The following is a 27,298-nucleotide window of genomic DNA, read 5'->3' on the forward strand; positions in this document are numbered from 1 at the left end:
GATAAGTAGACTAATCTGAATTTCTGTGTAATTTCGGGGGGCGTGTGAGGAATTAAGTTAGGCAGCAAGAACTTTCACCTAGTTTTTTCTGCACATTGCTTATCTGTTAACTGGAAAAAAAAAATATAGCTGGCCGAAGGGAGTGGGAGTTTCCCTAGATAAAAAGACAGTTTAAAAAAACAGCAAGGAGGGAGTTCGTTTTTGCTGCTGGGAGGAAGAAGACAAGATGGAGATTTATGATGGACTGAAGGAACTGATTGATTTTATAGTCGTTGCTGAAATATCCCTACAACTAAAAAACTTCTGTGCTTTACCAGCTGTATTCAAGGACGTGAGATAATAATTTTTTTTTTTATTTAGAGAATGTGTTTAAGTATTTTTCTAGAGAAATGCAATGAAGGGGAGGAAAACTGCTTAGAGTAAAAATTTGTACAAATATCTATTTATATTATATTAGAGTTCTGTTGATTTAATTCTTTAATAAATACTTCTGTCTATTTGACAGTTTAAAATTATGTTCTTTCCTGACCAAACCGAATGCATTTTGAGTACTGAAGTTACGCTACCTAATTAATTGATGATTCAGCCCAACCAATTAAAATCTTATATGTCTGTGTTGTGTTATTTAAAATCAAGTGGGCTTTTTGAAACAGACAAGAGTAAAGCTCCTAACTGTTTGTATTTGGGCTGACGGACAGCAGAGAGAGGGGATTGCTTTGTTTGTTTATCAAATCCCTACTTGTGCTTCTCTAATTACTTTATTACAGCTTCTTAGGAACTGAATGAAGTAAATAAGAGTCGTGGGAAAGTACTACCTTGAGGAAGGTAAAGGTAAAGGTAAAGGTTCCCCTTGACAATTTTTGTCCAGTCGTGTTCGACTCTAGGGGGCGGTGCTCATCCCCTTTTCCAAGCCATAGAGCCAGCGTTTTGTCCGAAGACAATCTTCCGTGGTCACATGGCCAGTGCGACTTAGACACGGAATGCTGTTACCTTCCCACCGAGGTGGTCCCTATTAATCTACTCGCATTTGCATGCTTTCGAACCACTAGGTTGGCGGGAGCTGGGACAAGCGACGGGCGCTCACTCCGTCGCGTGGATTCGATCTTACGACTGCTTGGTCTTCTGACCCTGCAGCACAGGCTTCTGCGGTTTAGCCCACAGCGCCACCACGTCCCGTGACTACCTTGAGGAACTAGCGTGCAAATACCTGACATGCAGTGAATGGTTTGATTCTCCAGAGGAAAGGGGGGATATCAAGGACAGAGATCTGAAGACTGAAGGTATTCCCTTTGAAATGCAACAGCTTCGGTTCTTCTAGCAGCTTCCCCCCTTGTTGTCTTTCATCCAAAATCACCTCCTGTGGAAGCAAACAAACGATATGAATTCCTACAGTTTTATTCTGCCCAAACAAAAACTCCGGGCCAGTTTGACCAGAGAGAGAGCTTCTAAATTAAAAGCAGAACTGACTTACACAGTAAAGTATATGTAATATTTTTCACAGCTTGACAAATTGCAAATTAGCTAGCTTTTGTTTGGTAGATGGCAATATGAATGAAACAACAGACTGTGGACTGTGAAATAGAGCAGCTGTGAAGAATTTTATCTCTACTGTGATAAAATGTTATTACTGCCTGATTCCTAATTAGGTTCCTAATTGTGAAGCTACCTGTTCATTTTGGCTTTCAAGCTCCCAGACATTTTCTGAAACCACCACTGTGTTTCCTCAGAAAACAGTGGTTGGTTCTTTATAGCAAGGCCAAAACAAAGTTACATACATTTCTAGATGCAGGTAATAATAATAATAATAATAAAACTATAGAATAATGAAGTTGTAAAGGGCCTATACGTCCATTGACTTCAACCTCCTGATCAATGCAGGGAAATAAATCAAAGTAGACCTGACTGATAGTTGTATATTTTTCCTTCAATATCTCCAATGTTGGACTGCTCACCACTTTCCAGGGTAATTGGTTCCATTGTCATACTGTTCTAACAGTTAGGATTCTTTTAACCTGATATTCCATGATCTTGACTCCCAGCATAAGGCAGGATTTTAATAGGGTTCTCCCTAAAAATATAGAATAATAGAATCACAGAAAAGTAAAATGGGAAGGGGCCTGCAAGGTCATCAAGTCCAACCCCCTGCTCAACGCAGGAATGCAATCAAAAGCATATCTGCCAGTTGATTTTTCCAGGTTTTTCTTGAGTGTCTCCAGTGTTGGAGCACTCACCAACTCCTGAGGTAACAGGTTCCACTGTCGTACTGCTCTAACAGTTAGGAAGTTTTTCCTGATACTCAGATGAAATCTGACTTCCTTTAACTTAAGCCCATTGTTGCATGTCGTGTACTCTGGGATGATCAAGAACAGATCTTGTCCCTCCTCTGTATGACAGCCTTTCAAATTTTTGAAAAGTACTATCATATCACCTCTCCATCTTCTTTTCTCAAGGCTAAACTTGCCCAATTATTTCAGCGTGTCCTCATAAGGCTTGGTTTCCAGCCCCCTGATCATCTTTGTTGCCCTCCTCTGAACTTGTTCCAATTTGTTAGCATCCTTCTTGAAGTGTGGTGTCCAGAACTGGATACAATACTCGAGGTGAGGCCTAACCAGTGCTGAATAGAGGGGGGCTAGCACCTCGCAGGATTTGGAAATGATACTTCTATTAATGCAGCTTAAAATAGCATTTGCCTTTTTTGTAGTCACATCACACTGTTGGCTCATATTTAGCTTGTGATCTACGATAATTCCAAGATCCTTCTCACTCATTCTGTTGCTTTCAACCCAGTGCTCCATCCTATCAAGGTCATTTTGAATTTTGTTTCTGTCTTCTAGGGCAGTGGTCTCCAACCTTGGGCCTCCAGATGTTTTTGGATTTCAACTTCCAGAAATCTTGGCCAGACGAAGTGGTGGTGAAGGCTTCTGGGAGTTGTGGTCCAAAAACATCTGGAGGCCCAAGGTTGGGGACCACTGTTCTAGGGTATTAGCTATTCCACCCAATTTTGCATTGTCTGCAAATCTGACAAGCATTCCCTCCACCCCCCTCATCCAAGTCATTAATAAAAATATTGAAGAGCACTGGCTCAGGACTGAGCCTTGAGGGAGAGAGAGAGAGAGAGAGAGAGAGAGAGAGAGAGAGAGAGAGAGAGAGAGAGAGAGATACCTAAAAGAATATTATGGTCAGTCATATCAAACAACATAGATAAGTCCTTGAGAACCAACAATGAGAGACTCTGCTGTTTCAGTTTCTATGAGTAAGCCTGGTTCCAAAATTAGGCCTGAAATGCAGCTGAAAAGAATCTAGAACACCGGTTTTATCCATGGGCATCTGAAGTTGATCCTTTAAATCCAGTTGCTTTTAAATGCTCAGTCCAATTAAAGTCCAGCTTTAAACCTGGCATTTAATGTAATCCAGAAAGTCCCTCTGACATCTGGAAGCTTCAGTGGGCTCTTGTAAAAGGGCTAATAAACACCAGTTAGTTGTGACTGTCAGCCAAGGAGATTGGCACACAAAATATTCTGATAAGTAGTGAAGGAAATCCACAGAAGGGTCCATCTAGATGGGTATTCAGATCAGCTCTGTGGACAGAACTCAGTTCTCAGTCTCACTAATACAGCATGATTTTACCCTGAATTAGAAAAACTGAAAGAATTTTACTGATTTTATTTTACTGCATTTTGATTTTAAATAAATAACAACCAAGCAAATAAGAAATAATTAGGAACATGTAGCTCTCCATATAATAATAATAATAATAATAATAATAATAATAATAATAATAATAATAATAATAATAATAATAATAATAATTTATTGTCATTGTAAGTATATACACATACAACGAAATTCACAGACACCCAGAGACCAGACACATGCACACACATAAAATTCCCAAACACTCCCCACCCACTAAAAGTCCCTCTCTAAAAATACAAACATCTACACCGCAGGCCAAGTAACACAGTCCAACTAATTATTCACTACTGGTGGTCTTTAAGCTCATTATTAATTGCAATTATAGCTCTGGGATAAAAACTGTTGAGAAAACGTGTGGTCCGAGTCTTAATTGTTCTATATCTTCTGCCAGATGGTAACAGTTCAAAAAAGTTATAAGCAGGATTGGAAGAGTCTCTCAGGATGCTGTGTGATTTCCTTAGACAGCGGGATGTGAAGATGTCATCCAGGGTTGGTAGCTGGAGCCCGATGATATTCTGGGCAATTTTAATGGTTCTCTGTAGAGCTTTTTTGTCCGCTACAGAGCTACTCCCAAACCATGCCAGAATGCCATAGGTTAGGACACTCTCAATGGTGCTACGATAGTATGACAGAAGTAAATGCTGAGATAAATTTAACTTGCTGAGCATTCTCAGGAAATACAGCCTCTTCTGTGCCTTCTTCATTAGCATGTTGGCATTTATAGTCCATGAGAGGTCCTCTGAGATGTAAGTACCCAGAAATTTAAAACTACCAACTCTCTCCACTTCCTCACCGTTTATGTACAGTGGTAAATGTACATTTCTCTTCCTCCTAAAATCAATTATGAGTTCTTTAGTTTTTTTTATGTTAAGTGTGAGATGATTTTCTTTACACCAAAGTATCAACCTTTGTACTTCCTTTCTATAAGCAGACTCATTGTTCTTATTTATGAGCCCCACCACTGTCGTATCATCCGCAAATTTAATAATTGCATTGGTGTTATACAGTGGGGTGCAATCATGTGTGTACAGGGAATAAAGGAAGGGACTTAGCACACAGCCCTGGGGAGCTCCTGTACTTAGTACCAGGGTAGAAGAATGGTGGGATCCCATCCTTACTGACTGTGGCCTATCTGTCAGAAAATCCTTTATCCACATGCAGATCTCCTGAGGTAATCCCAGGTTGATCATTTTAAAAAACAACCTATTTGGTAGAATGGTATTAAAAGCAGAGCTATAATCCACAAACAACAGCCTCGCATAAGTTCCCTGATGTTCTAAGTGGCTCAATACAGTATGGAGTACAATGGACACAGCATCATCAGTAGATCTATTTTTCCTGTATGCAAATTGCCATGGGTCCAAAGAAGGTGGAAGACTAGCCTTAATGTAATCCAGCACCAATCTCTCAAAACATTTCATAACAACAGATGTTAAAGCTACTGGTCTATAATCATTGAGAGATACCACAGCTGACTGCTTGGGGACTGGCACTATAATAGATGTCTTCAGGCAAGTGGGGACTGAACACTGCAACAAGGATAGATTGAAAATATCCGTAAAAACTCCAGCTAATTCTGCAGCACAACCCCTAATAACTCGTCCCATGATTCCATCTGGTCCAGCTGCCTTTCGAACGTTAATATTCTGGAAAGCGCGTCTCACATCTGAAATCTGCAGTACTAGTGGTTGTCTGTTGATGGTAGATTCTAGTGATGTATTATAGACAGTAGGTGCTGGAATAATGGTTGTTCCTGTTTCCACCTCAAAACGGCTGAAAAATTGATTTAACTGCTACACAGACTGTTTTTGTTACTCTGCCCCGTGATTTGTCTTAGGCCGTGCCATACTCGACGAGTGTCAGAACTCTCAAGATGTTGCTCAATTCTCTGGCTGTACATAGCTTTGGCATCCCTAATGCCCCTTTTCAGTTTAGCTCTGGCCTCTCTGTACTGTAGTTCATCACCAGAATGAAAAGCAGCATTTCTGGCTTTTAAAAAAAGGCGCACTTCTCTATTTAGCCAAGGCTTGTTATTAGAAAACACTCGTACTTGTCTGGTAGTAGTAACAACATGGATGCAGTTTTTGATATAAAACAGTACTGTCGAGGCATAAGTATCAACATTGTCCTCCTCAAACAGTGCCCAATCAGTGCTCCTAAAGCAATCTTGAAGTTGCTCAGATGCATCCACTGGCCACACTTGTATTTCTCTAATTGATGGTCTGATTCTTTTAACAAGAGGTCTGTATGATGGAATAAAAAAAAAGAGATATATGATCTGACTGTCCCAAGCTAGGCAATGGCTTCGTCTTATATCCATGTATGATGTTACTATATACCTGATCCAAGGTATTTTCCCCTCTAGTGGGACAGTCCACATACTGATAAAAGTTAGGGAGGATGGTCTTTAAATTGGCTTGATTGAAATCACCTGCTACCACCAGCACTCCATCTGGGTAGGCCTGCTGCTGTTTGCTGATAGCAGTTAACAAACAACTCAAAGCTGTGGTTGTGTTAGCATCAGGAGGTATATATACTGCTGTTATTATAACAACATTAAACTCACGAGGCAGGTAAAAGGGGCGGCATTTCACTGCCAAATACTCCAAATCAGGAGAACAGTGAATGTCCATTATTTTAACATCTGTGCTCCAATTATCGTTTGTGTAAACACAAACCCCTCCACCTCTGCTCTTCCCAGATTCAACAGATCTGTCTGCTCGATGTACTCTGCGTCCTTGTAGTTCAATTACCTCCCCTGGGATGGAAGAGTCAAGCCATGTCTCTGTAAAGATCATAACGCAACAGTCTCGAATATTTTTCTGTAGGGAGATAGTAAGTTCCAACTCCTCAATCTTGTTGGGTAGAGATCTAACATTTGAGACAAAAAGACTTGGCAATGCAGGCTTGTGAGGATTTTTGCCTAACCTCACTCATAGACCAGCCCTGCAACCTCTTTTCTGCTTGCGTTTTCTCCGTGTTCTTTTCTTCCTGACAGGGAGAGCAGGGGGAGTAACCCCCGGATATGCAGGCTGTCTTAAAAGCTCAGCTGGGATGTTGTAAGTTGAGACCGTCGATTCAAAGTTGTAACCTTCTCTGCCAATAGATAATAATTCTTGTCGACTGTAAATTACTTGTGCCTGAGCATGTAGAGTCCGTAATAAGGGCCGATCTCTGGAATGCCTAGCCGCTGCAAGTGCTTGCGCCGCCATCTTGACCATATTATACACGGTGCACAAAATATAGCCAAAGTCATGATAAGGGCAGATGCAGACCAGCACCATTGGGGAAGAGGCACCCCTACCCTCATCTATTTCCACAGCATTAATCTACTCTTAAATGCATTGGGCATTATTCTCACATTTCAGTCAGATTTATTTACAAGCAAACTTCCTTGTTTCAGGTTCCAAATTATTTAATTCTATGGTCTGCAAACACTCCAGAGGTATCTTCAGTCCTGTCTCCCACCTCCACCCCTTTTTTGCACTGAAAGTCTGAAATCTCTCACATGTGTTTATATGTGCTACTAATACTTAGCTACATTGCTTTCCCATCCCTTCTCCAGAGACCTCAGGGGATCAGAGAGAGTCTCCTTACCTCATTTTATCCTCACAGCTATTCTGTCAAATAGGCCAAGTCAAGATACAGTAACTGGCCCAAGGTCATCCAGTAATCATCTTGGCTTGAACAATAATTTGTCTTGATCTCCTTAACTCCAGTTGGACACACTAACTATCAAAAACACTGCTTCCTTCCCAAATATTTGATGTTAAGAGAAAAGGATATTGGATTCTTCCTTTCAGGTATCTAGTTAGGGCAAAATAGTCTTTCACACAATCACTCAGAGTGGCTCCCTAGTTTTGAGATTATGAACAGACCTAAGCAAATGAAAAAGTGGGAGTAAAAATGCCAAAAACTTTAAAAACAAACAAACTAGAACTATTGGAGGCCCATTGACAACTGCATTAATCCTTATAGAATGGGTCTTCCTCCATGTGCGTAGTTTTGCTGTTGTTGTTTGTTTGTTTGTTTCTGTTTTTTTTTGTCAACAATCCAGCATGAAGAAGAGTTCTAAGGAACCTGAAAGATTGCTCATAACCTTGATGGAACATGTTATATAAGACTAAAACCCCTATATTATATTACATCTGCCTCCTGAGCCATTAACATCTGTCCCCAAATATTATATAGGAGAAGCAGTGGACTGGACAAAGAGTAGAAGAAAAATCATATTTTAAGTTGAATTATGCAAAAGTATAATTATAAATAGATGTTCTGTAGATGCACTATTCAGGCATCATAGCCTGAAAATGATGGAAATATCAGCATGAATGTACATCCCACTCCTTGCGCTCCTCCATCCAGATATTAATCAGAGTCTAGAGCATTCAGTGTAAAGCTATGAAAAAAATGCTTGTAAGTATGACAGGGCATGGCTTCTGAGATCCAGCAGGGCTTCTGATCACAGAGAAGCTGTAAGCACATTGAACCAAATGTACTTACAAATGCCTCTTCAAGCCATCATGCTGAATGCCTGATGGCCTGACTGACATCTAGGTGAAGAGATGTTCGGAGAGAGGCTTAAAGGTGTGCCTCCTGTCCTCACCCTGACGAGAAGCCTGCTTTCAGTAAAATATCTGAATATGTTTTGTGTCTATGCTTTTTCTGTCTTGTTGCATATCCTCAGGTGTTGTTCTTTTATTTCTTTTTGTTTCTTCCCAATATTTATGCTAGGGCACAGAAATGCCACAGAGTAAATTTTGAAAAGGAAAAACATAGCTTTGCCACATACCTGAAATGCACAGGGAGTGTTGTCTATGCAGTAGACTCTTAGACTGTAATCCAGTGAGTTGCAGAACATACAGCCAAAAACGACTACTTTCAGTTCCTTAACAGAACAATCAGAGAGGGGGGCTCCAGTGAGAGCGTAAGTCCCAAAAGAGTCCAGGAGAATATGGCAGGCATATGGGTCCAAAAGGCAGTAACAGGAAGTAGATTCCTCTTCCACAGACATAACATCCTGTATTCATATGGGAGACAGAGAGAAAAAGGTGACGGGTGGTGATTTTTCAAATATATACGGTTGCATTTTAGTAAGTTAGTTTCATATTTTTAATTAGTTTGGAATATGTCATATAGATATAGATTGCTTAATAAATGAGTTTTAAAGCATCTAAATGCACTCCAAATAAGTGTATATACAGGATACCAAGAGGACATGGTTAACCATTTAAATGTTTGCAAGATCTTTAGAAGATCTTGCAAAATTACTGTGGCCCCAAAAATAATCTTGTTGCACTTTAAGCTGGAAGATGAAGACCAAAAATAAAGAAGTAAAACTTTCCTTCCTCTAATAGAGGAATACAATTTCTATGGCAGAGAGGGAACCTTGTATCATGCCAGTGTTTCTAAATCTCCTGCTCTATTTTCAACAACAACAGCCTGGCACACTGACATAAACTGTTTCCTAGTTGTGATGGTGCCTGTTCATGTATTTTTCAACTCTTCTTATTTTGGCATCTCTGTCATCAGAAATAGATTGCGAATGGAGCCTAGCTACCTTGGAATGGGCAACTAATTCAAGAAAACTTCATACATTTCCATAATCAGCCCAAATTCAAAATAACTGGGAATAAGCCTAGAAATGATGTAGTGCTCTCTCTCACTCTCTCTCACACACACACTATCTCTGTTATTCTAAAGACACACTGTGCCACTCAGCAATGTTTTTTTTTTAAAGTGAATTTTGGTTTCTTGGCCACCGTTTATACCATATGTGATTAGACAGGAGGAAGAAAGCTTCAGAAGACAGAAAGAGTAACATCGGGCATGTTTTCAGTAAAGAAAAGAGCAAAACAAGAAAACAAATCGTAGTCATCATCATAGTCATGAAGGGGCCTATAAGGCTATCAAGTCCAACCCCCTGCTCAATGCTGCTCAAAGCAGATTCAATAGATGGTTGTCCACTTTTCTTTCGAATGCCTCCAGCGCTGGAGTGCTCACTACCTCCCAAAGCACAGTAGTTGGTTCTATTGTCATACACCTTTAACAATTAGGAATTATTTAAGAAGTTTTTGGTCATATTCAGCCCAAATCTGGCTTCCTGTAGCTTGAGCACATTATTATATGCCCTGTACTCTAGGATGTTCAAGAACAGATCATGGCCCTTTCAAGTATTTGAAAAATGCTATCATTGTCTCCCTTCAGTCTTCTTTTCTCAAGACTAACATCCCCAGTTCTTTCAGTCTTTCCTCATATGGTTTGGTTTCCAGTTCCTTCCTCTGAAGTCACTCCAGTTTGTTGGCATTCTTCTTAAAGTGAAAGTGTGGTGTCCAGAAGTGGACACAATAGTCTAGATGAGACCTAACGAGCATTGGAGACATTATTTATTCTGTCTCTTAAAATAAGGCTATAGTGTTGCTGAAATACGGTGCAGAGGTATGTTGGTTTTGTCTGTCAAGTCAAGAGCTACTCCAAGAGTTGAAGCACTGTATCAAGTTACAGAGGGCAATAATGAGCAGTGGATTTGTTTTTCACCTCCAAATCCAGTAAACTGCATGATCCTATGTGTGCTTACTCAGAAAAAGGTTATGCTAATTACAATATGAACAACTTTGAGCTACGTTTTGCAGCCAAAGTATTTAAAACAATGCAGATCAACATATTACATTGTACTATATCAGGCAAAAACAAAAGAAAAATGCAAAATAAAGCAGACAAAAACATTGTGGTACCTTAAAAACTAATGGCTATATTATATTATATTATATTATATTATATTATATTATATTATATTATATTATATTATATTATATTATATTATATTATATTATATTATTTTTATTTTATTTTATTTTATTTTATTTATTTATATACCGCCCACACTACCCAAAGGTCTCTGGGCGGCTTACAACATTTAAAATACAATAAAAATTTATAACAATTAAAATACAATTAAAATATATATACAATTGCCATCGGACCTACAGCTAATATTATTTCAATTAAAAGCCTTCCGGAACAGGAAGGTTTTGACCTGGCACCGAAATGTCATCAGTGTCGGTGCCAAACGAATCTCAGTCGGGAGGGCATTCCATAGTCTGGGGGCAGCTGCCGAAAAGGCCCTTTGTCTACAAGGCGTCCCTCTTATCTCCTTGAGGGATGGCTCTTTCAAAAGGGCCCCCTGGCTAGATCTTAACTGCTGGGTAGGTTCATATGGTAGGAGGTGGTCCTTCAGGTATCCAGGGCCCAAGCTGTTTAGGGCTTTATATGTCAAAACAAGCACTTTGAATTGGGCCCGGGCAGCAACTGGTAACCAATGTAACTTATACAGAATTGGCTTGATATGTTCCCTGGTGGCCGCACCACTCACCAGCCACGCCCAATTCAAAGTGCTTGTTTTGACATATATTTTGGTCCAATATAGCTCCTTCCTCAGGATGTCTAAATCAAGGAAAGGGTTTGGAAATGGGAACATAGCTTTGTTGTCTGCATTCTAAGAAACGTGCATGGCAACCTTAGCAAAGGGCAGCCTGAATGTTAACAACACCAATGGCAATAGTCAAGATAGTCTACATTAGTGGTCCCCAACCTTGGGCCTCCAGATGTTCTTGAACTACAGCTCCCAGAAACCTTCACCACCACCTCTGCTGGCTAGGATTTCTGGGAGTTGAAGTCCAAGAACCTCTGGAGGCCCAAGGTTGGGGACCACTGTGCTCACCTTCTTGTGCTCACCATCATTTACACTTGTTGAAAAAGAGCTCTGGCAATTGCTTTGTGGTTTGATGAACAGTGGTTAACTGATGACTTGTTTATTGTCACTTTGTGAATGGTAGCGAGCGTCAGAAGGTATCCTGTAGAGTTAACTATATTGACTGCTGTCATTGATATTATCAACATCCACACTGCCTTTTGCTATGTAAAGTTTGGCATCTTTTTTTTCTGCTGGCAATGTGTCCCTGATATTGTGCAGCAATATTGGTCCATTTCCTGGAGTTTTCAATTGTGGGTACAGAAGCACAGTATCTCACATTCATAAACTGGAGGCTTTTTGAAGAATTGAATTCTTTTAAATTCTACTGTGCCTACTTTCACAGAGAATTTACAATATGGAAATCGAGTCATTACAAAAATGTTTAATGAAATGACAAATAGCAAATTAATAGAATAACCAATAGAATGTATTTTCATTCTGTTTCCCTCATACACATCTAAAAAGACTCCTGCCCTGTTCTGTCAGTTTTTATCTCTACTAGGAGTATAGAGATAGAAATTTTTACATGCTTTCTTATATGTGGGATGAAAACATTCCACTGGGCAAAATTAATAGAGCTTTTGTGCATTTTTGTGCATTTCTAGATTCTTGTAAACAATTGTAAAGAGGTGTGGGTTTTTTGCCCCAGAAACTGCATTTTGAGTACAGAAATATAGAATATAAGCTTTATTCGGTATAAAAGGTTATTAGTGAAAAATATCACATACACAGATTTTTGTGCAAAAAGTATTTTGTTTCTTTTGCTAACACTGAAGATAAACAGGCTGATTTTTGTTTATTCTTATGGCAGAATTAAAGAAATTCCTAGCCATTGAAAGTGTCTCAATGGGTCAAGATTACACAATTTCCTTGAAGATGAGAAAAAACACTAAAATTCTGTTGTGCTTTTCCTAGGTCCTAGTTGTGATGGTGCCTGTTCATGTATTTTTCCTTGATGAGGAGGAAAAACACTAAAATCCTGTTGTGCAGTTAAACAAAAGGCATAATGTTTAGAAGTGAATTGCCATAAATTAAGAAATCTCTGTAGACCTTATCTGTTTCACAATTTGGCATGCAACAGAGTCTATGGAGATTTTTTAATTTATGGCAGTTCACTTCCAACTGTGCGTAACTGTGCAACAGGATTTGGTCATTATATCCTTAGTGAAGGATGTTCTTCTGAAAGGGAGAGCATTTTTTCAAATATATAAACCTTCCATATGACTTTGAACACTTGGTACGAACTAGGGTCTGAAATCATATTTGAAATCTATATAGAAAGAGGACCCCCTTCCCACCTGAAAGTCCAGTCTCTGGATGTATGAATCTGTCTGTTTTAGCATATGGTTTTTTGTTTTTAACTAGCAAGGTCATCTTGTTACTAACATGAAAAACCAAATAAAAATGAAAATTCTCCCCAAGTCCTACACCATACTATAACATTTTGACATCCATCCTCAGATATGTTTCCCCTCCCAGAGGTCAAAACCTATTATTATCCTAGCAAGCAGTATCATCCATGTTTCACTTTGTTATTTCTATCTTTTTGTTCATCTCTCCCTAAAGAGCATTTCACTTACCTCCCATTTGCCCTGTTTTTTCCCCTTTTTCAGGTGGATGTTCCAGTGTTCAGAGTTCACTTGTGCACAGTGTGGGATCGTCAAGGCAAATGGAGTAGAGACGGTCACTTCAGGAGGACCACAAGTTACTTCTGGACCAAGGAGGATTTCACTGCCTTCTGAATGAAAACTTTAGGTTGAGAGAGAGGAAGAAGGAAGATTACAAAGGAAAGGTCAAGACCATAAAACGTTATTCTAGGAGCAAATGTGAAAGCTTCGTGAACATTAGTTAATCTCCTTGATTGCTAAAGTAGAATTTATGTTTGCTCAGTAACAGCATCTAAATATTGAAAACATCTTGTACCAAAATCCCATCATTGCCTCCATCTGTTCCAGAGATGGATATATATCAAAACTGAAGGGATGCTGAACTGTGTAGTGGTTGCCATTATGGGTGCAAAAAAAGAAAGGGTAAAATGAACTCCTACTCATGGGCTTTTTGTGTTTCAGTGAAAGGATGGGAAATATGAAAGAGGCACTTTTTTCATTTTTATGTTGCTTGTGGTTTCCCAAAAGAAAGATTTTTAAAACACAATGGATTCATATTAACACAAGAGGCATACACAGAAGTTTCATGTTCTTATGTGTTCCCTTCTTTTATCTAACCTTTCTCTCACCCTTGTTTGTCATATAACCTGGAATTATTTTTTCATCTAATAGTATCATGAGGGCTGTTTCAGCTGCCAGTCAGAGCATCCAGGAGGTAGAGAGAATAAGCTTTGAATCTGCAAAAGAGCCAAGATTGGTTGAAACCCATGAGTGCTCCTTATGGGTAAGAGTATGTCATGCCTTCTCGGTGGTGGCTCCTCGCCTCTGGAATAACCTTCCCCCTGACATTCGCGCGGCTCCCTCGCTGGGTATTTTTAAAAATCAATTAAAAACACTGATGTTTTGGCGGGCCTTCCCCTCAGCCAACTCCTAATCTTCCCTCTTTTTCCTCTTTCTTAGTGTTTGTCCCATCTTGTCTAAAGTTTTTCCCCTATTTAAAATTGTTTTAATATATTGTATTGTGCTTGCTGTAAGCCGCCTAGAGTGGACTCAATGAGACTAGATAGGCGGGATATAAAATAAATAAATAAACAAATAAACAAATAAATAAATAAATAAATAAATAAACAAACAAACAAATAAATAAATGCTGTTGAGATCCTGCTGCCCTCCACTTTGGATTGGCCTGCCTGCCTGCCTGCCTGCCTCTATGGCTCCATCTTGGATACTTTTCTTTTTTGTCTTTCCCCCTTCATTTTGGGGAGATATTTTTTACATTTATTTGCATTATTTCTGCCGTTGACTGCCAGTCCTGCCTTCTGGACTCAAGGAAGAGAAAACAAGAGAAGCATCAATTTTCTTTATTTATTGATTCCACTTCTATATGATCCCGCTAGTATTAGTGATACCAAGGAAAGATGAAACTACATTTTAGAACTGAGAATACATTGAGAGAAAGACCAGGCCTCAAAAGACCTAACCTTGAAACATTCACACCTAGCTTAAAAGTATTTATGGCTGACACAGAATAACAATGTAACTCTTCTTCTCTGCCTATCCACCGTTTTGATGTAATAAATGGCCCATCATTGGAATGCTTGTAGGAGGAAGCCGACAAGTAACATTCACAAGAGAGTCACAGTATTGATGGGCCCAGAAAGAAAACACATAAACATACCAAATAGATAAGGGAAATGGATACTCTTGTCCCCAGACTTTCAGGCACATCTAGGGCCCTGGTCAAGGAGAGATGGGGGCACAATATGCCTAACAACATGTAACCAATAGATTAGCGTAGTTGGCATCAATTACCCAATGAGGGACTGGATCCAAAGTTGGGGTACAATACAATTGAATTATACCATTTTAAAGCTCTTTGTCTGTATCTGCTTTTAAGGGAAATCCCAGCTGACCTTTCTTGTTCTTTGCTCTTTAAAATAAAAATCGGACCTTTGGTTCAGCTGTTAGAAAAAGTAGAACAAACTACGCCTGATTCCTTGCCAGAAAACTGAAACCCAAATCTGGCCGGTAACATCATCACTCTCTGGGCAGTGATATTGTATATTCACAACATACAATAAAGTCATACAATAAAAAACCTGTGTAATAAATACAGTACAAATACAATAAAGTCCAATATGTCCTGGTGCTAGCTAAAACAAAGGAACTACCTTAAATAAGAATACGGAACTTAAAACCCATTTGAGTGTCTCAGATCAATTCACCTCTAGTAGAAGAAAGATATAACTCAGCTTTAATTAGCGTCCTAAAAACTGGTAGAAGGGAGACAAATTTCCCTTTATTCTAGTAGCTTTGACTGAGGGGGGAGGAGGGCCTTGGCTCTATTTTTAAACTATTTTTATTTGCTTGCTTGCTTTCCTTGGTTTCTGGGACAGAAAGTTATGTGTGTCTGTTCCTTTGCTATTTCTTTTCCTTTGTTTCTGTTTGTGTTCCCTGGCCTGGCTGACTGGCTGCTTCCTTCACTCTTTTCTATTCTGCTGCCCTGGCCCAGACCATCTCTGTTGTGATAGGTGGGTGGCACTGAAATCATACTGTTGTTTTCTCTTTTTCTAATTTTTGGGTCCTTTACTCTTTTTTTGCATTGATTGAGGGGGGGGAGATGAAGTATTTTTTGCTCTATTCATAGAACTGGTAGGAGTATCTTGGCTGTATCTTTGTGTGGCCTCCGGTGGTGGTTTGCAGTGGGAGGTAGGGCACTGCCAGAAGCTTTCTCTATAAACTACTGCCTGCATAAGTCTGGGGATCATCTTTCTTTCTCATGCAATGTTCCCTGCTTTTGGAATAGGATAATTCTCTATTGCCTCGACTCTCTGCATTTTTGAATTATTTTTTTAAGAGTTCTGGTTTTCAGGATCCTAGAAATCTTCTTTCACGAAGAGGGAACCCAAAATGAAAGAGCCAGAAAAAGCTTCTCCTTTTGTGTTCAACCCAAAATGAAAGAAACACATTTTTGTTGTTGTAGAAATCTCTACAAAATCCTTCTCTCAGAGCTGCTGAATGTAGCCAGCAGCCAAAATCCACAAGAAACAAAAAAGGCATCAGCAGTTTCAGGTCTGCACAATCTCGCTGAGGAGAAAAGAAAAGAAAATCAGAGTCAAGTCATCACAGACTTCATTCTGAACAATTCATGTTCAAAACACATGATATCCTTCCTTGTCTTCCTTTGTTCAGCAAAGCAAGGCAAAACAAACAAACAAAGAAAAATCCCTTCTGAAGTCTGACAACTAATCAGAAACCCACTAGATGACATGCAAAATGATGAAGGGGAATTTTTTTCCCTCCATTACACAAGAACATAAGAAGAGCCCTGCTGGATCAGGCCAAGGGCCCATCTAGTCCGGCTTCCTGTATCTCACCGTGGCCCCACCAGATGCCTTTGGGAGCACACGAGACAATTGCATGCCTGTCTCCTGATACCCCTCCCTTGCATCTGGCATTTTGAGGTACCTCCCTTTAAAGCCTGGAGATTCTACATCCCAATCATGGCTTGTAACCTGTGAAAGACTTTTCCTCCAGGAATTTGTTCAATCCCCTATGTTGTTGTTCTGTTGCATAGACTTTTAAGGTTGAAAAACATCACAGCAGCTGCTTTTTAAATAATAAACCAGTTTGTGTTTGGGGCAGTGTGTATGTGTGTATGCACTCATGCTCTGCTTCTAGAAGAGTAGTACACTATTTTTTGCACAGAGGCAGATCACACAAATCATGAGGAAAATGAAAATTCCTCACTGAGGTGTCTCATCTAGTTCAGACAGTATAAATCAATGGGAATGAAAAATTCAGTAAATATCCTTTCAGGTCTACAAGCTATATTAATGTAATTTGGTAATGACCGTTCTGCGCTGCAATAAAATATGGTGTTTGTACTTTTGGCTAGCAATATGCCAGGAAAAAATATAGTTGTTCTACCACCTTATTACTATTTCAAAAGAAGTTTCATTAGTACATGAAATTGCAGGAAATATATTCCATGGTGTTTTAATGTCCCTGCACATGCATCTCCATATATGTGCACCAGAGGACAGATTCATCTGCTACCTGTGCTGGAGAACAAAGTGTAAGAGTAGCAAATATAACTACTCGCACTAGGACCATTTTCAACAAGGCATTCCCCTATCAAAAACAGGATGATGGTTGACAAAAACAGGCCCTAGAAAATAAGGACTGCCCTTGATAAAACAGAGGCATCTGGAACATATGCTTTAGGCATGTGCTCAGACCTCTTTGGGTCAAAATAAAATAGTCATTTTAACTACATTTCTTTGAAAGTGATAGAGTGTGAAGCTAATATATTTGCCCTGTTTCTTCTGTAAATCCACACACATCCATAACCTCCTGACCTCCCACGGAAGAAACAGGTGTTCATATTTTTGCAATACTGAGGTGTAAAAATGATTACAAATGCACTCAGAACCACACACTGTTCACATTATGGAAGTAAGATTTGGCCATTCTAAAACTAGACCCTTTTAACCCCTAATATGCCTGAATATAAAATTAAATCTGTATCCAGTAGACCCAAATAATCCATCAGATGCTTATGAGAAGTCTACCATCAGGCCATGGTTGCAGGAGCACCTCCATCTTGTTTTCCCAGGAAAGGCTATCTAGGAACATTGCACCTACTGTGCAAATAATGTTTTAACATGAAATATTAACAACATAAACTCACAAAATTACAATATTAAAAGTGATGTACTGGCATTCAGAGAAGTAATCATAGAATCATAGAAAAGTGAAGTTGGAAGGGGCCTACAAGGCCATCAAGTCCAACCCCCTGCTCAACGCAGGAATGCAATCAAACCATATCTGCCAGGTGATTATCTGAGTTTTTCTTCAATGCCTCCAGTGTTGGAGCACACACCAACTCCCAAGATAACTGGCTCCACTGTCATACTGCTCTAACAGTTAGGACGTTTTTCCTAATATTCAATCGAAATCTGGCTTCCTGTAACTTGAGTCCATTGCTGCATGTCCTGCATTCTGGGATGATTGAGAACAGATCCTGCCCCCTCCTCTGTATGACAGCCTTTCAAATATTTGAAAAGTGCTATCATATCACACCTCAATCTTCTTTTCTCAAGGCTAAACATGCCCAATTCTTTCAGCCTTTCCTCATAAGACTTGGTTTCCAGGCCCCTGATCATCCTTGTTGCCCTCCTCTGAACTTGTTCCAAATTCTCAGCATCCTTCTTGAAGTGTGGTGTCCAGAACTGGACACAATACTCAAGGTGAAGCCTAACCAGTGCTGAATAGAGAGGAACTAACACCTTGTGGGATTTGGAAACTACTTCAATTAATGCAGCCTAAAATAGCATTTACCTTTTTTGTAGCCACATCACACTTGCTCGTAGTTTTGCTGAGCCAGATATTCCCCAACTTGTAACTGTGAAATTGCTTTCTTTTTCCAAGGTGCAATATTTTGCACTTATCCTTGTTGATTTTCATTTTGTTGTTTTCAGCCCAATGCTCCATCCTACCAAGGTCACCTTGAGTTTTGTTTCTGTCTTCTAGGACAGGGGTCCCCAACCTCCAGTCCATGGTCTGGTGCCGGTCCGTGGGCTTCCTTGAACTGGGCTGTGGAACACGGATCTCCGTACCTCCGCAAGTGTGACACGCCCACTCATGAGAATGACACGTCGCTCTGCAAGCACAGCACACCCACCTGCGAGCATAACACGCCCACCCACGAGCACGGGGGTGCCCACCCATGCATGGAGCCCAAACTCCCAACAGTCCGCAATCCCAAAAAGGATGTCATGATGATGGGATATGTGGTCAGAGAAATGTAAGATGGAGTCAGACAGGTTCTGTGTGAAGATGATTTGAGAGACATTGGAATGTGTTTTTCTAAGTGCCATGAGGACCGTTACAGCCTGGTTCAAGATAGCACTGAAGGCCAAATGGAGAGGCACGTGGAAGACTCAATATTCCGAGCTAATTGGAGAAGAGATAAAACACTCTAATTCCCATGGACTCTCATGGGAATTAGGGAAGGAGGAAGGTACTACAACCTCTTGAGGCTAATCGGTTAACAGCCAGAATTGTCAAGAAGAATGGAGGAGCTAGAGAAGGTAGAAAAATAGACAATGGGTTATGTGAAAGTTGTTCATTGGTTTGTGTTGTTGTTCTGTTCTGGATTTTGATTCCATGATGATGGGAGAGAAAAGAACTTGATTGAGAGAGGATGTAAGTAAAGGAGAAAGAAGGTGGTGGGGCTAGCCCACTATAGCCCACCTTAACACTTAGTAGTGTTTATTATTTTAATGGGAAATCGTTATTTTATTTAACTGCAATGATCTTTGAATATGTTCTTTATGCTAAAGCCTGTGAAATATAAACTGATTCTATGAAACTCTATTTTTCTAATAAAAATTAATTACAAAAATTCTACAAAAGGACTAGTCTCTTGAACAGCAGGATCTGGCTAAATCCAGGAGGTGGAGAGGGCTACAAACTAGCTTTAAGAGTCCTACCTAACTGAGCTGTTATTAGTTCTAAGGAATCACAAAGCCCATGTGTCTGTACTTGCAAAATACTGGGTAAAAGTAAAGTGTTCTTTTAAGGTCAGACTTGTTCAAGGGGCTTACGCTATGCACTGCTGGGGTCTTAGGACTTGCCCCAGCACAAAGAAGATAGGTAAGCGGCCTGTCGAACTCTCTGAGTGTAACTTGCATCTTAGGTGGACAAGCATTCCCTCATCCAAGTCATTAATAAAAAATATTGAAGAGCACCAGGCCCAGAACTGAGCCTTAGGTATCCCACTTCTTACCTCCTACCAGTTAGAGAAGGACCCATTTAATCATCATCCTCTGAGTACAATTCTGTAGCTGATTATGTATCCACCTGGCACATGATCTATCCAGCCCACACCTAGTTAGCTTGGTAATCAGGATATCATGGGGCACTTGGTCAAAACCTTTGCTGAAGTAAAGATTTACTACGTCTACAGCATTCCCTCTGTTTATCAGGGAGATTACCTGATAAAAAAACGAGATCCAATTAATTTGGCAGGATTTGTTATTGACAAATCCGTGTTATTATTGCATTTTTTCCTAGGTGGATGCACAAGGACCACTTTACAATCTCTTCCAGAATTTTGCCTGGGATTGATGTTAGGCTGACCAGCCTGTAGTTCCCAGGTTGCTTTTTTTTTTGCCCTTTTTGAAGATAGTGACAACATTAGCCCCCCTCCAATCCTCTGATTTCAAGAAAACAATGGATAGCGGTTCTGAGAGTTCTTTAGCCAGTCCTTCAATACTCTCGGATGCAGTTCATCCGGCCCTGTAGATCTGAATTCGTTCAAGGTGGTAAGGCATTCCTTGACTATTTGTTTATCTATCTCCAGCTGCAGTCTCTCCCCCCCCACCACCACCACCATTGCACTTCCAATTTGTTTGGAAGTTCATAGTCTGTCTTATGGGAAAAGACTGAACTAAAATAGGAATTGAGCACCTCTGCCTCTTCTTTGTCATCTGTTATAAGTTTTCCATCTCCATTGCGGAGCTGTGCCACTATGTCTTTTTTGTTTTTCTTTTGCTACTCAAATACCTGAAGGCTAATTATTGTATGTTTTTCAGGCTGTTTAGCTGTGTTCTGGAGGTTTTTCTTCCTAACATTCTTCATCTTCAGAGGACAGGAGTTAGAACTCTGTCTGTGTTCTGGTGTAGTGTGTAGGATAGTTGAGAATGCTTTTTAATTGCTTTTAGTGTCTCTAGCTAACCTCAGCTCATTCTCAGCTTTTGCCCTTCTAATGCCATCCTTGCATTTCCTTGCAGGGATGGCATTCATCCTTGGTATACTCATCCCTGGCCTTCTTTCCACTTCCTGTACATGTCTTTTTTTGGTTTTTAGGTCCTCCCTGAGCTTTTTGTGAAGCGACACTGGCTTTTTTTGCCACCTCCCACCTTTTTTTCTTGTTAGAATTGTTTATAATTTCTTTTTTTACAAGCTCCCACCTTTCTTGGATTCCTTTTCTTGTTAGGATCTCCTGCCACAGGACCTTACTTATCCTTATTCTGAGATTATTAAAATTGGCTTTTTGAAAATCCAGCAGAAGTGGATGCTTGACTCCCATTAACATATCTTATTCCCTTTGAAAGCCTTCCTAATTGTCAGTCATTGCTTCACCATATGGCAGTTAATTCCACAGGTTAACTATTTACTGAAGAAATATTTTCTTTCATTGCCCTCTGCTATTTGTGATAATTGTTACACTTCAATTACACTTTAAACTGGCCAGTATCTTGTTTCATACTTCTGCTGCTACCATGGCAGGAGTGATGTCACCAGCAGTGGCTAATTGATGCTAATTAAAGAGTTCCTGTTTTGATTTTGTATAGTGCATGATTTAATCTTCATGTGAATCACAGGCAACCTGAAATTTAAGCAGAAACTCTTTAATTAATGGCAATCTGCTGTTGCCAGTGATAGCACACCTTTTGTACTGGTAAAGGTGTAAAAAAGGTACTGGTTTGAGCTAGATTTTGCTAAAAACCTAAGTAATGAATTAAGAGGCAATGATTGTTGTGTGTCTTTCGGGCTCTTTGGCCATGTTCTGAAAGTTGTTCTTCCTAACGTTTCGCCAGTCTCTGTGGCTGGCATCTTCAGAGGAAGGGAGTGCTACAACAACCATTCAATCCTGGCCGTGAAACCCTTCACAAATAGATTAATAGGCAATGCTCCAATCTTGTCTTTATATCACTATAAACAATGGTCTGGGAAAGCATGTAGATAATGCTATGTGCAAACAGCCAGGTGAATATAAATACGAGGGATCTGAAGAATACTCAGTAATTTTCTAGTTTCCAACAGTTTGAGTGGTCTCATCACACGTGATACTTTAATAATAAATTTTCAAGCCTCATGGGATTCTTCACTCCAGTTGAGAATGAGATACTTCACTGTTTCTTTACTTTGATTTTTTTTTCTAATTTTTCAGAAAATATCTCAGACCAACACCACTTCTTCCCCGCTGTGATAAGCACACATATACAAAGCAGTCATAGAAAGACTGATTGACAAAAATGATACAGATAATCAATGGAATGCTTCCACTTTTTGAAAAATCAAAGCATTCTGCATTATTTTCCACAAAATTTTTTTTTTGCAAAATTAAAAAATTGTAGTCAAAAGTGACAGAAAACAAATTATCCCTTTGCAGGAAAGGAGAAAATTCTATGCTTGTTATTTTCCACAAAAATAATCTTTGCAAAATTAAAAATTGTAGGCAAAAGTGACAGAAAACAAACTATCCTTTTGCAGGAAAGGAGAAAATTCTATGCTTGTTATTCTCACACATGAGTATGAGACAAGTGACAATATATGTCTCAAAGAAAAGCTTTCTTTATTGCCCATTAATTTAACTTAATCAATTTAATTGTGGAGAACAGTGACACTTTCTAGTATTTTCTAGCTATGGAGTACTCAGAAATGGTTTACCATTCCTTCTTCTGGGACCAAATGTACATGGGGAAGGAAGTAGAAATGTGTATGCCAGCTGTACATTCAGCACACCTGTATGTACATTGGTTTCTGTTCTGACATGTGCCCGTTTTCATTCCATGAAAATGAACTACACAGAGGTATATTCTGACCAATCATGGTTCTCATCCATGAGGAAAGCACCCATCTCGGCCCCTTTCACACTGATGCCAAACAGACAAGTACCAAAGGAGAAATGGTAGACATACACACTGGGATGTAAGGATCATGGCTAGTTAATGTGATCATACAACCCTTTCACACCTTGAGTCCAACCACCTGGATCAACTGTTTGAGATTTGGCAGCCTTCCTACAAATTAATTTCTTCAAACCTTATTTAGGACAAGTAACTTGACTATTTCACTTTCTCCTGCATTTTTTTTTAAACCTGAGTTCTGAATTTTTGGCTTGTTTTGGTAGGTTGTTTAAAAACCAGACTAGAACAGAATTCTCCCACATTTGTACCAGTGAAATTCAATGGGCACAGGTATTTCCAGCAGGAGAACACCATGTTGCATTTGGATGTAATGTAGTATTAAAAAGTGCTTCTCAGCCTTTTGGATAAGATCAAGTATAATGGTATTAAAGATGAGAAGCTGGAGGGGGAGGAGAAAGGTAGCAATCTTAATTCAATGCTAACGGGGTGCAATGCATAAGGACTCAAACATGGAATGCTTTTTAAGTAAAGAAAAGTTCTAGGCTTATATTGATGAACTTAATTTTGGTTTCCCCACGAATCATATTTTTTAAAAAATCTCAAATGCCATCCAACCTGAATGTGAAGACGTATACATTTTGGTAAATTCTTATAAAAAAGGAAATGAAATAAAGTTCTCATTAATTTGTAGTCTTATTTCAAAAGCAAACTTGAAGAGGTCTGCCTACTTTTGCTGAGATACAAAAAGGCCTAGAAATCTCATAAGAATCCCTTTGACAATTTTGGGAATATATCTGCCCTACATCACATCACTGCATCCTTCTATCTAGTTCAGAATGGTCTAATCTGGTACTTGTACATTTCCAGGAAATGAGTTAGATAGATTTACTCTGTAGTGGTGTCCTTAGCCAGATCAGGCATGCAAAATTCAAACTTTGCCTCCTTCATCAAAAAGATGCTGCTGACAAAGAAATGGAAAAGTTTACTATGGGGTGGAAAAATTTACACAATTATATTCCATAGTGAGAGCAAAATACAGGTTATGCTTTCAAAACCACTGTCTTCGTATTTCTTAGGAATAATAATTACAGAGTTTATTTGTGCTTCTAGGAAAGATTCCCAATAGAAAACAATCTTCTTTTCATAAATTGCAAGGAAAAAAAAAGCAAAACAACACGACAGAAAAAGTGTAATATAGCTTCCTTCCTATTTTTCCAAATACTATGATTTCGGAAGCAATCTTTCAGTGGGGTTGGTTTCATCATGAGAAGTTCAGTATTTTTGTAATATTTATTCACAAGAATATATCCTGAACAGAGTGTGTGGGTAGAAAAACATTCAGAGTACTCATCCAACGAGCAATGTCAGTTCCCTCAAAATGGAGAACAGGCAGTTGGAAGCACACAGAAAGCTCATTCTTGCAAGCAAGTGGAAGTTCTCCCCCCCCCCCCCGGCCCAGAGGCAATTTCCATTCTTTCCAGAGTCCCCAGTAGGAAGTAATCACCCACCATCAGAGATCAGAAACTGCTTATGGTAACTAACAACCATTGAGAAATCATCTTTGGCTATTACCCCTAGACAAAAGCCTAGACAAAAGGTCATATTTACACTTGAATGGCATAACATAGCAGCCTGCTCAGCTATAGAGCCTGAACATTGTGATGACTCAGTTAAACAGCCTGAGAAGAGATGGATGGACCATGATATGAAAATGAAGAACATAAAAATGTCCATGGATTGTGTCAGATTACAAATCACTTCTTCTCCCACTTATGTGCAAGATGCTGCAGACAGAGTTTGTCATTAGCAAGGCAATTATGGGGCAAGATACTCTATAAATGAAACATGTGCATCTGTTTCATGTACGTTATTAATGCAGAATTAAATAAACAGCAATTATCAGGGATTGGGGGGAGGATCAGCCAGGACTGGAGTTAACTTCCCCACTTCTTAACAACAACAACAACAAAAAAAGGCCCACAGGACCTGCTAATAATATCTGAGGAAAGTGCTGTACTGCAGCCAAAACTGGGCTCATGACCTGGGGTTCAATCCCAGGTAGCCGGCTCAAGGTTGACTCAACTTTCTATCCTTCCAAGGTTGGTAAAATGAGTACCCAGCTCGCTGGGGGAGGGAGGACAATGTGTAGCCTACATAATTAACTTGTAATTATGTAATTGTCACTGAAAGCAACAAGAGAATAATTTAGTTGGTGGATTATAGATTATATCAGTTTTGTTTTCTCCTGCATTTGAATTTTTAAATATTCTCCACCAAATACGTAGAAATTCTGAATTTGGGAAAATTCTCCTAAGTGATACTGAAACAAAGCTCTCACAATCCTTTTCACCCCCAGCAAAAGTCAATAGAAACAGCTCTTCTCAGGATAGTGAAGATCTTGCTATACTGGCATGCCATGGAGCTGTTACAAATGTAGAAAACAAGATGGTGACTTAAATTCAGGACTGACATTTGCATACACAGCGTTAGACATTGAAAAAACCTTGTCCTGACATAGTTTCTCTCAGGATACAAATTTTAACTTATAAATCCATTCTCTCATGGTAAACAAAATGTGAAAATGTTTCACCTCATGGAAACAAGGTAAGTTTTTGTTGTTGATGGTCGTGGTGTTGAAAACATCTAGCACAACTGATTTTTGTGCACGTTTGTACAATTAAAAAAATAAAAATAGCTGGTCCCTTGTTACATGGTCTTTAACTACAGTTGCACTGGAATGTTTGATTCAACACACTGTCCTTTTGTCCTTGCTGTGTGCACTTCTTGCTTAACAAAGGGGAAAATCTAGTTTTGCTTGGAAACTATTTTTCTTTATTTTAAAAATTGCATAAAAGGTGAAGTAAAATATGCTGGATTTCTTGATCTTTCATTGGAGGTGAGACTTCTCAGGGTGTTCGTGAATCCATGACAGTCTATTTCAATCGACAAAATCCTGTTCATGCAGTTACACCACTGGTATTCTTATTGTTTCTATTAAAAGCGCCTCCCCTTCAATTCCCAAGGCTCTCAAAGGCAAATGGAAGCCCTAGGGAGGGAGGGAAGCTTTGGTTTCATTTAAACAGATTATTTCCAGCACCTGGTTCTGGCTTATGCTAGAATAACTATGTGAACAAGATTTTGTCCACTGTATCAAGATATACCATCTCAATTGGAACAAGCACAGTAATGAAATTTTAGCACATTACTCCCACATTCATTTTTTTTAAAAAAAATCTCACATTCTTTCCATTGCATATATGAAGACATTTGTTAATATTGCCAAGTCCTTATTGAAAATGAACTGAAAGGAAATTCCTATCATGTCTAGTGTAAATAATGAAAACAATCAGAGATCTAGTCTCTCAGATGATTGTTTCTATGAGCACAGATATGACCTCAGTCTTTCAACATGGTGCAACACTCTCGTATTTGCATGTTTAGATCACACCAAACTTAATAATTCATTTCTTCAAAAAACCCCATGTTTATGAATGTGGGATATTGGATTTCTGTACCCACAATTCAAAAAGCCAGGAAATGGCCCAATATTGCTGCAAAATATTGTCCCCACCAGGAAAAAAGATGCCAAGCTTTACAAAGCAAAGGACAGCCTGAATGTTGACAACACCCATAGAATGCTATGCTATGCAAATAGTTCAGTCATTTAAAATGTTCACATTTCTCTTATATGTGTATGGTATAATAGACTCAGGTTGCTCATTTTTGCTCAAGTGAAAGTTCAAATATTTCAGACGCTAAAGCATAGATTCTTTCCATGTTAAAAAAAGGCAAGTGGACCAACCATTCTCTTTCAAAATAAGCAAGATTGCTCTTTACCGTTTATAAGAATTGGAAGGCTAAAACAGTATTTAAAAAAGATAGTAACTTCAAGACTCTGTGGCCAAACTTCCCCAAATTTGGCACAGAGCAAGAGCAGAACTTCTGCTACATCAGTGCCAAATTTGGTGCTGGTCTGAGGTTACAATTTTTTGTTTGAAGCACCCCATTCTTTTAATCTTACTTGTAGAATGCTTTTCACAGTACTTCCACAAAATATATAAAACAATGAGGGATGTGATGTATGAATCATGAATTCATCATAAGTAAAGGAAACTATCCACCTTTGTCACATGTTGAAGGAGCACTGGGGTTGTTTTCTTCTAGCTAATCCCCTGATGCTGTAACCCAATGATAGCACCAATTCACCTCAACCATGTCCTTCAACATGGAACAAAGCTTTGATATTTGGAAAGGATCCACTATGCATCAGCAGTTTAACTGATCATAGAAGATCCACTCATTTGAGACACATTTTTAATTAGAGCTTAGTTTAAACATAGATCAACTAGGCCGGAGATGACACAGAACAGCTATGGATGTAGAAGAAATTCTCTGAAGCAGTGTTGTGCATCCTTTCCTTAGGCTACATTGAAGACTACCTGAGGGGCAGACACAGCAAGTGCTCTAGAATCCTCACATTGATGGAGAGATATGGATAAATCCATCCCAAAATGTGTACATTTGGAGTGCACATAAAATTCATCGTCCAAATATGAGCAAAGCAATACATTGGGGTGGGC

General features: G+C 39.2%; 1 protein-coding gene across 2 annotated transcripts in view; it reads right to left on the minus strand.

Annotated features, from left to right (window-relative positions):
- Positions 1-27,298, minus strand: part of UNC5D (unc-5 netrin receptor D) — a 644,095-nt gene that overhangs the window by 30,472 nt on the left and 586,325 nt on the right. For both annotated transcript variants that reach the window (XM_078379744.1, XM_078379743.1), the window contains 3 exons: positions 13,030-13,198; positions 8,489-8,716; positions 1,208-1,357 (listed from right to left, as the gene is read on the minus strand). In XM_078379744.1, the coding sequence (XP_078235870.1) occupies positions 1,208-1,357; positions 8,489-8,716; positions 13,030-13,198 (547 nt within the window). The remainder of the gene's footprint in view (positions 1-1,207; positions 1,358-8,488; positions 8,717-13,029; positions 13,199-27,298) is intronic.

The sequence above is a fragment of the Pogona vitticeps genome, chromosome 8 (genome assembly GCF_051106095.1).
Source record: "Pogona vitticeps strain Pit_001003342236 chromosome 8, PviZW2.1, whole genome shotgun sequence".
NCBI classification, from domain to species: Eukaryota; Metazoa; Chordata; class Lepidosauria; order Squamata; family Agamidae; genus Pogona; species Pogona vitticeps.